We start from the raw sequence: 10,936 nt of genomic DNA on the forward strand, positions 1-10,936 counted from the left end.
GTGTCTAGTGTCAGATTATTCTTTGTTTAAGAACATTTTATTTCCAGACTTGATTAATAACATCCATGTAACTGATGATCATGATGCATAAAATCTCTCGTTTCTACAGTGCGATTTGCCGGTTATCGTGGTGCGCAGCTGAGCTTGAGACCTCTGTTCTTCGAATTGCCTCAACAGGACCCTGACCCTCTGTTTGTGGGCCGAGTGTGGCTTTATCGCGAGATCGAAGCCCACATAACAACAGAAGCCCCAACAAACAGAGGCGTAGTCATCACTGGTATTGTAGGTGCAGGCAAAACAGCAGCAATACTGCAGTTAGTCGAATACAGCTGTTTTGGCCGGAAGAGAGATGAGTCTATATACCAAGGTAAGGGCATTCAGAAGCTAAAGCTTTTAGGAAGTTTAACTGGGATGCCATATGCTTAATTGGTATCAGTAGGTCTTTTACTGATAAGTCTCTTTTCTTCTTCCAGACCTATACAGCAAAAGTGGTGGATACAGTCGCATGAGTTTGATACCTGAAGGCATAAAATCCTACCATTTCTGCCTACCACTTCTGCCAAGCTGAAAACTCTGCCACGTGCCTTGTCCCAGATTTTGTACATTCTGTTGCTGCTCAGCTGTGTCAGGCACCACAGCTCCATGCATATCGTGACTTACTGTTAGCTGAGCCCCAGACACAGGCCTTGTTAGCATTGCCTGCCTGTGTAAGCGACCCATCAGCAGCATTAGTGAAGGGTGTACTGGAACCTCTTCACAATCTCCGGCGGTTGGGAAAAATCGGGGCAGATCCTCTAATCATTGTGGTTGATGGGCTCTGCGAGGCTGAGTATCATCGTCCAGATCATGCAGATACTCTTGCTTCATTTCTTGCTCGCCATGCAGTCAAACTACCTTCTTTCATCAAGCTGGTGGTCAGTGTACGGTCACAGTTGGCAGACTTAACACGCTTGTTACCTTTCCACCGCATATCACTGGACCCTGACCAGAGAGCCGACCCAGCGGCCGACATGCCCACGCGAGATCTGAGTGACTACGTCGGTTTCCGGTGTATGCATTCACCAACGATTAGATCGAACATCACCGTTACCCAAGGCAAAATAGAAGGGTCCTCCCAACACCGCTTTACACAACATGTTGTAGCCCAAAGCAAAGGCTCAATGCTGTTCATCAAGTTGATACTAGATCTGATTGAACGAGGACACCTTGTCATGAAGTCTGGCTCATTCAAGGTCTTGCCGCAGTCCCTTAGTGAAATATTCATGCTTCTGTTCAACTTACGGTTTCCCAGTGTGCGAAGCTTTGAAAAGGTGGAACCTATTCTGAATGTTGTTCTAGCATCACTTAACCCACTGACATTGCCGGAGATTTATCATTCAGTAAATGCTGGACTCCTTTACAAATTCCTTTCCTGGGATGAATTCCTAAGTCGTTTTAAGATACTAAATTCTTTCCTTGTGAAGAGACTCGATGACACCTTCATGCTGTTCCACCCAGCCCTTCGAGAATGGTTGGCAAGACGTGCCGAAGGAGAGCCTGCTAAATTTGTGTGTGATGTAAGAGCTGGTCACGCCGATTTAGCTCTCCGCATGTCCCGGCTGGAGTGGCCACTGGATCCCGAAGCTTCGCTAGAGCTTGGTCATCACATCTTGAAAGCTCATGTGTACAAGAACATGGCGCGAGCTCTTCCACTGTCTCCACGTGATCTTCAGGCCTTGTGGCTTGCACAGTCATCACACAATGTCTCTCAGGCGCTTGCTTGCACAAGAAACCTGTACAGCCCCAACACAAAGGTACATTGAAAATATTATATAGATTTGTACTTTGTGTATTAGTAGTGTTAAACAGAAATAATGACTGAATATAGACAATAATCTCTTGTGTTGAAACTTGAAGGTAGTATGAATAAAGATTATGTTCTTTGATGCAAAATAATAATTGAGTGATTTTAATCTTTTGTAGGTATCGAGGCTGTTACTCCTGGCAGGCGCTTCACTAGACTACCCCACTGAGCACCTCCACAATTCCCCCATCATGGGAGTGTGTGCTTACCAAGGTCACACAGAGATGGTGGCACTTCTCATCGAGTTCGGTGCTAATGTTACACTAACGAACAGCGAGGGCATAACAGCTGTAGGTCTGGCTGCATCTTGTGGACACTGCGATGTTGTCCGTCTGTTAGTACAAGCTGGAGCTTCATTGACTGCAAAAGATCGGCAGAATATGACACCAGTGGTCCAGGCAGCGGCTGCAGGACACCTTAATGTAGTTGGCTACTTGCTGTCATGTGATTGGCCAGGACAAGATGATCTGCTGAAAAACCAAGCTCATCAAGCACTGGTCGTTGCTGCCTCAAATGGCCACAACAATGTAAGTAGATATCAAATCATTCTTTCAGTTGCCATTTATTGTTACATGGAAATAATTCATCGGCATTTTAGATTTGCAATTAACTTAACTTTCTCTTTTCATGGAATCATTATTTTTTCCCCCTTTTATTTTCTCTTAGGTGGTGGAATTTCTGTTAGACATTGGCAGAAGTGAGTGTTGATGGAGAAGATAATGTAACTGGAGAAACAGCCCTTACAGTAGCCGCTGGTGCAGGCCACACAGCACTAGTCGCTGCCCTTCTCAGAGCTGGAGCACGTATTACAAAGGCGAACTCAAGAGGATCTTTACCACTGACTTCTGCAGTTCGGAATGGCCATTATGAAGTTGCAAAACTACTGCTAAGTCAGGGTGTGACCGTAGAGAGCCCAGATGCTGGTGGCCGCACACCACTCATGGTTGCAGCATCTGAGGGACATTTTGGGCTCATGGAACTACTCATTTCTCGCGGCGCCTCGATAATCAGAACAGACAGAGAAGGTCTGACTCCTCTCGGCTGGGCCTGTTTGCGTGGACATGTTCATGCTGTCCAGTACCTTGCGGACTACAATGCAGGCTTAAACCATGCTGACAAATCAGGAAGAACACCTCTAGACCTAGCTGCATATCAGGGAGACCCCATAGTGGTCCAGTTCCTTCTAGACAAAGGATCATTGATAGAGCATGTGGACATCAATGGAATGAGACCCCTGGACCGTGCTATCAGTGCCCGTAATGCCGCAGCCGTGCAATGCTTTTTGTGACGCGGTGCAAAACTGGGTCCTGCTACATGGGCAATGGCAGCAGGCAAACCAAACATCTTGTAAGTATGGCAGCATCATTCACTTATTCATTATCTTAATATAGTATTTTTTCCAGTTGCAAAACAGTGCATTCATTATCCATTCAAGTTGCAGTGTACCTTACAGCTGATATTTATTTGCAGGGTTATGCTATTAAACAAGTTACAAGAAGATAGAGTAACACTTTGTAGTAAAGGTCGTTTGAAAGAAGCGGCCCATCGCTTTTCATATGCCCTGTGTAAGCTACCCACAGGTGATCAAGGTGAACACACTGCAACCTTCACACATCTACGCTTACATCTGACCCTCAACTTGTCTCGCTGCAAGAGAAAAATGAATGTAAGTCTTTTTGGTGGGGAATTTTCTGTTTCTTTCGGGTGAAGATGTGGTAGTTTTAGATTTTATCTTCAAATATATTTTATGAAGAAATTATGTTTACACTTAATGTGCTGGTTACAAACCTGTATTTATAAAGAAACTTCTTGTAATATTTAATATGCCATTTACTGGAAATAGAAGAGGCCATTCAGCTTGCAGATTCAGCTCTCAAGTTGAAGAGCAATTCATACGAGCCTTACTATGCTCGAGCCAGAGCCAAGAGGGAGGCCAAGTAAGGAATTCTTATGGTGGTATTTTATGATCCAAAGGAAATTTATTCTCTTGGAAAAAATCTAGGAAGTTGTATATCTTATCAGTGACTATAGTACATTTTTGCAGATAGTTGTTGAACAAGTAAAGCTTGTATATGCAAGAGAAAAGTACCATAAACTATAATACCAAATGACTGATTATTCAAAATTCTATCTTGAGCCAGTTTCTAGTGTCGATTTGATGCACATGATACTTAACCAATGTTCATTTTCCAGGCGTCTGCAAGAAGCCTTGGAAGACGTGAACGAGGCAGTAAGGTTAGCTCCCCAGACTCGTGATGTCCGTCGCGTCTTGATTAAGATTCGAGACGAAATGCAGAATGAGCTGGATTCCTGCGTTTCCATCGACCTTGCTCAACTCCGACACTTAGCAGCTTCGGTGGACACCCTCTCTGAAGCCGACCTCCCGATGACGTCCAGCATCTTATCGGAGTCTGGTTATTCCTCAAACATCTAAAGACAATGGTCACAATTTGAACACATATGGCAGCTTTTAAATCCTTGCCTTTACATAAGATAAATAGAGAAAAGAAAGAAAATATATATATTTCCTGTGCAATGGTAAGAATCAGACATTTTATTTAGACATTAGAGATGAGAATCTTGATTTTGAATTAATTGCTAGGTTACAAACTATGATTAGGTTGGCACATATAGAAACATCATTGTGCAACTTCCTGAGCTAAGATGTATCCAAAAAATTATTTTGCAAACCATCTGGTTTCCATTGCTCATTTGGAGATGTCATTTAACCCTAATAATTCCATTTCAAGAATTCCACATGATAAACAATGTACCCATAAGTTGACATGAGCCTTTCAAGAAGTGAAGTAGTCGTATGTTGCCGTTCTTTTTTATATAGATGCCGTCTGCTTCCCTATCCGATGTGGTGCTTTGTATTGTAGAATGTGTTTTTGTCTTTTTTCTTTTTTGCATGATTTTTTTCTTTTCTTTTTTTTATTCATAGGAGGTATTTATTTTGCTATTACAAGTGACACAAAAACTTCTTGAGGGACTCATGTTCAAAGAGACGCTTCACTTCCTGATTGCGACTGTATATCCACACTAGGTGATGTTACATAATCCGTGTAATGCACCCGTTAAGATCTTGAAACTCACCTGATGTCGACCTCCTGATTTGGACTCTTGTAAAAAAAAAAAAAAAAAAGAACGAAAGGAAAAAAAGTTGGTCGCCAGAGTTTTAGCTTGCAAATTTCTCTTCCTGATTTGGCTCTTCCTCTGGCCCCATTTGCAATTTTGTGACGTGTTTAGAACTTTTTTTTGTAATCCTTAAGTAGGCTTTAATTATCCATTCAGTCAAAATTACGAGTACATGAGGGTTGTATTACTAATCACTTCACAAAGAAGGAGAGTGGCTAGACCAGCATGTAGACTGAACCACTAACCATCTGCAGTAGGTGTGCTCACTCTGTAATCCCAGCATTGCCAAGACACACATTCAAAATTGGTTGCTTACATGAAAGAAAAATGAATTCCCAGTTTCCTCATTTCTTCTTTCGTTAAACTTTTCATAGATTTTTATACTTAATTTCCTATTGAAGTGATAGTTAATAGATACACATTGTAGCTTCTTGCACTTGGCAGTGCCGTATAAACCTGCATGCCTCATCCATAGCTCTAACATCCTCAAGAAGACATACCATCTGTTGTTTAGTCACCAAGTGAGAAAAAGTCAGTTCTTGTGATGTTAGAAAACAAAACAAAAAACAAAATAAAAAGTGTGGTTATACCTAGTTCAGTTAGTATGCACGAATGTTTAAGCAGGTTTGATGTTTATCGGGAAGCTTTTGAACGATTGGGTGTGAGTGAGTAGTGTGAATGCCAGCTACCTGCCTGCTTGTGGTATGTTGTTATCCCAACGTTGTAGTGAGACCCACTTAAAGTTGCAGAGAATTAAATGTTATTTTCCTCTCTGAGACTTTATGATCATTTTATGGAAGAAGGGGGCAAGACATGGCTTAGAATGTGACAAGTAAACACTTTATTGCATGTTTTTTATACTACTGTTTTCATATGTTTAGCATCCTCTTTTGTGTAACCTAAGTGCCCTAATGTTGTGCAAGTGTCCTTACCAGTGTCTTAGTTTGTCATTATCGTTTAATTTCCTTTTTTTATGTGTGTGAGTGTGTGGCCGTGTCCTGCCTCCCTCCTATGCCCCCTCCGGAATGTTCCTTTGTGAGTGTAACTATCTCGAGCAGTCCAGGGAAGGGATCAGGGCACCAGTTTTAACCAAAAGCTGCCTAGATTAATACCGACAACTCGGGGCTTCAGCAGTGGCAATCTTCAGAATTTTTTTGTTTGAATTGGGTTCTTTGCTGCCTCTGATTTCTGTCCCTGCTCTCCACATAAATTCACACTAATTGACCCACCAAGTAGTTCTCAATTGGCTTTCCGAATTGGCTTCTCAGAACTCACACTCCGCAATAGTCGATTGGATATATCAGCTCAGACATGACCCCCTTCATTACAAAAATACAGGTAGACCTCTTTAGTTGTCAAAGAGGGCTTTTCTGATGGCATGAACACCATTCCTATACAATGGTATAGGAAGTTTAATTTTGCCTATCATGTGCTACACAGTGGTTTGTGTAGCTACAGCACATGTAGGCAGATTGGCATGCATTGGGGTCATCAATTTATTTTTATTTTGTTAAATCAGCTATAAAATTCTGCACTGTACAGTAGATATAAATTGAAATGGCATAAGGGTGATGTATAGTATGAATGACGCCCAAGGCGAAAGTTGCTAGTCATTTTTTAAAATAGAATTAGTGATGGTAAGGACAGGCATATCACAGTATGAAGCTTGTATAATGATTGTATAGTGTACAAAATCAATAGCCTTATGAATGACCATATTTGTAGAGAGTTGAGTTAAAGGATTCCGTACCGAGCTAACTGGCCACGCCCCTCTTAAAGGCCAGGCAACATTAAACTATAGACTTGTAATTGACATTATGTAGACAAACTACATAATGTTAATATTATAATCCTTTAGTTACTTTAGATGTTACATGTGTGTAATGAGAAAAGTAACTTGATTACTGATCTTTAATTATTATGATCTCTCAGATATTCCTGATTGTTGTACTGCCAAATTTTTAGTGTAATTTTTACACATATGTAATAGAATGGTCTGCTATACAATAAAATATTGATGGTTTTCTTTCTTTTATTCAATCATTTCTGTTGAAAAGAAGTTGATAGATTTTAGGATATGTGAAAATAATTAATTTTATGCCAGATTGTGACAAAACTATATATATACCGGCACTCTCCGTGGAAAGGAACTGGGGACCCTACCACGTACTCACTCCAAGAGTATCACAACATGAAAACTACAATCAAGTATCATGCTGTGACCATGGCGGCTCAAACATGAACCTACCGTAAAAAAAAAAAAAAAAAAAAAAAAAAAATATATATATATATATATATATATATATATATATATATATATATATATATATATATATATATATATATATATATATATATATATATATATACACACTCATTTTTACCGTAATTTCTCCCATTACTTTTATTTATATGGATTATAAGCAGATCTGTAGCAAGGTGTAGCCAATATTGTGAAATAAAGTTCCCTTTTCAAAAGGAGAAGTTATCAATTAATTTTTATGAAGAATTAAACAAAAGATTAACTCTCTTTTTCTTAATATTGATTAAAAGGGCACATCCTAAATAAGAGAATCAGTACCATAGTATTCAGCCTAAATATTTCAATAATTGGTAAAGTAATGTATCCTTTTTAACCGATCCTGTCATAAGGTAACAGTTTCAAGTACACACAAGTTCCAAGTAACCTGGAAACTATTTTGTGGAAAAACTTCAAGCTCCTTATGAGACATGGCAATGCCCTGGTATCAGCATGAAGAAAAAAAGTAAAAGAAAATGGTTCATATTCATGTAATCACATTAAATAATAACCAGATTCTAAGACTGGAGGAGGCGAAGATCATTCAGGAACACAAGTGTAAGTATAAGGTTGATACAAATCCCAGAAATACTTCATATGAATATATTTTGTAAGTAGGTCGATAATAAAGATAAAAATAAAAACTCTTGATTTATGTTATGTAATTCCAAACACACCCGTTCAGAATGCCAATCCTTACACCTTGAAACATAAATGACAGAGGTAAATGTCATGGCATATACTGACTGTACCGTTATTAGTTTATTCTCTAAGTAAGAGCATAAACTGCATCGAAAGTGGGGTTTTGGTCCTGGAGGCACCTCTTACTATTGCTCCCAGGTACACTTCAACCTATATATATATATATATATATATATATATATATATATATATATATATATATATATATGTATATATATATATATTATATATATATATATATATATATATATATATATGTGTGTGTGTGTGTGTGTGTGTGTATGTATATATATATATATATATATATATATATATATATATATATATATATATATATATATATATTATATATATATATATATATATATATATATATATATATATATATATATATACACATGTATATATATATATATATATATATATATATATATATATGTATATATATGTATTTTTTTTCAACAGCCATTCATTCCACTGCAGGACATAGGCCTCTCTCAATTCACTACTGAGAGGTTATATATGGCAGTGCCACCCTTGCCTGATTGGATGCCCTTCCTAATCAACTGCGGTTTGTGCCACGGCGGTGACTTCCCCTACGACACTTGCGTTTGACTTCTCAAGGCGATATGTCGTTTTCTAGGAGGGCAATCGAGGTGAAGTTCATTACCCAAGGGAACAACGCGCCGGCCGGTGACTTGAACCCTCGAACTCAGATTGCCGCCGTGACAGTCTTGAGTCCGATGCTCTAACCGCTCGGCCACCACGGCCTCATATATGTGTGTATATACATATATATATATATATATATATATATATATATATATATATATATATATATATATATATATATATATATATATATATATATATATATATATATATTATATATAGTACTATATATATATAATAATATATATTAATATAATATATATATATATATAATATATATATATATATATATATATAATATAATAATATATATAATATATATATATATATATATATATATATATATATGAATATGTATACATATATATATATTGTTACGCCTCGGCCGGCGTAACAATATATATGGAAGAAAAACCCACAATACAAAAACTAGATTTATTGAAAGTGAGACTACAGTTCGAAATCCACCTGGATTCCATCTTCAGACCTGAAGATGGAATCAAGGTGGATTTCGAAACTGTAGTCTCACTTTCAATAAATCTAGTTTTTGTATTGTGGGTTTTTCTTTCATTGTATCAGTACGGAAGAGTGTTTTGCTATTCATATATGTATATATATATATAATGTGTACATATATTGTGTATATATATATATATATATATATATATATATATATATATATATATATATATATATATTATATATATATACTATATATATATATATATATATATATATATATATATAGTGTGTATATATGTATATATATACTATATTTATACTATATATATATACTTATATATATACTTATATATATATATATAATTATATATATTGTATATATATAGTGTATATATATATATAGTATACACTATATATGGTGTATATATATATATCTCTTCTTTTAACGGTAGGTTCATGTCTGAGCCGCCGTGGTCACATCATGATACTTTTAATTGTAGTTTTCATGTTGTGATGCTCTTGGAGTGAGTACGTGGTAGGGTCCCCAGTTCTTTTCCACGGAGAGTGCCGGTGTTACCTTTTTAGGCAATCATTCTCTCTATTTATCCGGGCTTGGGACCAGCGCTGACTTGGGCTGGCTTGGCCACCTAGTGGCTAGGCAGGCACTCGAGGTGAAGTTCCTTGTCCAAGGGAACAACGCGCCGGCCGGTGGCTCGAACCCTTGAACTCAGATTGCCGTCGTGACAGTCTGGAGTCCGACGCTCTAACCATTCGGCCACCGCGGCCTTGACGATCATGGGCTTCCATGATTTTTTTCTTGGCAATTTAGAGCGGTGGTTTGCCATTGCCTTCCGCCCGGTGTTTTTTTATCGAGTCACCATCTCTATTTACCCGGCACTGACTTGGGCAGGCTTGGCCACCCAGTGGCTAGGTAGGCAATCGAGGTGAAGCTCCTTGCCCAAGGGAAACAACGCGCCGGCCGGTGACTCGAACCCTCGAACTCAGATTGCCGTCGTGACAGTCTGGATTCCGACGCTCTAACCATTCGGCCACCGCGGCCCCCATATATATATATAGTATACACTATATATGGTATATATATATATATATATATATATATATATATATATCATCATCAATAACGGTATGCTAATGTTTGAGCAGCCGTGGACCTCTCCACCATCCTTCGCCACTCAACTCGATCGTGCGCTTTTCTTTCCACTTGTACCATCGTCAGCCCGCAAATATCTTTGATGTTGTCGCTCAGTCTTGTCTTCGGTTTGCCTCTTCCTCTGTTTCCTATCACCATCCCTGTCAACAGGTTTTTCTCAATACTTTTACTTCTCATCACATGACCAATAAACTTTAGTTTCCTTTTGTTTAAGATGTCCAACGGCCGGTCTTTACAATTTATTTTTCTCAGCACTTCATCATTCGTTTTCTTTTCTGTCCAGTTAATACGTAGTACTCGTCTGTAACACCACATTTTAAAACAATTGACCTTTTTCTTGTCTATCTTTTTCAGCACCCTACACTCAGAACCATATGACGCAATTGGGAAAACTAATGAGTTCCATAACAAACCAGCCTTTTCGTTTGCTTCTCTAACTTTATCTAGTAGTTGTTGTAGTTCAGTGATACTGCCGGTAATTAAAACTATATCATCGGCGTATCTTAGACACAGGTATAGGTCTTTCTGATGTTCTCTGTTTTTCTCTATGATCAATTTCAGATTTAGAATCTGGTTTCTGGTACCCTTTCCAGGGCGAAAACCTGCTTGTTCGTCTGCAATTTCCTCTCTTAACTTCAACTTCATTCTT

General features: G+C 38.2%; 1 protein-coding gene across 1 annotated transcript in view; it reads left to right on the forward strand.

The window, feature by feature from the left end:
* The window catches only part of LOC119598005 (protein TANC2-like), a 21,334-nt gene extending 14,330 nt beyond the window's left edge, over positions 1-7,004 (forward strand). Inside the window, 9 exon segments of the mRNA XM_037947654.1 lie at positions 110-367; positions 474-534; positions 536-1,793; positions 1,963-2,370; positions 2,510-2,530; positions 2,532-3,190; positions 3,314-3,509; positions 3,680-3,780; positions 4,037-7,004. Of these exon segments, the coding sequence (XP_037803582.1) occupies positions 110-367; positions 474-534; positions 536-1,793; positions 1,963-2,370; positions 2,510-2,530; positions 2,532-3,190; positions 3,314-3,509; positions 3,680-3,780; positions 4,037-4,277 (3,203 nt within the window). The 3' untranslated portion in view covers positions 4,278-7,004.
* The last annotated feature ends 3,932 nt before the right edge of the window (positions 7,005-10,936 follow it).

The sequence above is a fragment of the Penaeus monodon genome, chromosome 40 (genome assembly GCF_015228065.2).
Source record: "Penaeus monodon isolate SGIC_2016 chromosome 40, NSTDA_Pmon_1, whole genome shotgun sequence".
Lineage (NCBI taxonomy): Eukaryota > Metazoa > Arthropoda > Malacostraca > Decapoda > Penaeidae > Penaeus > Penaeus monodon.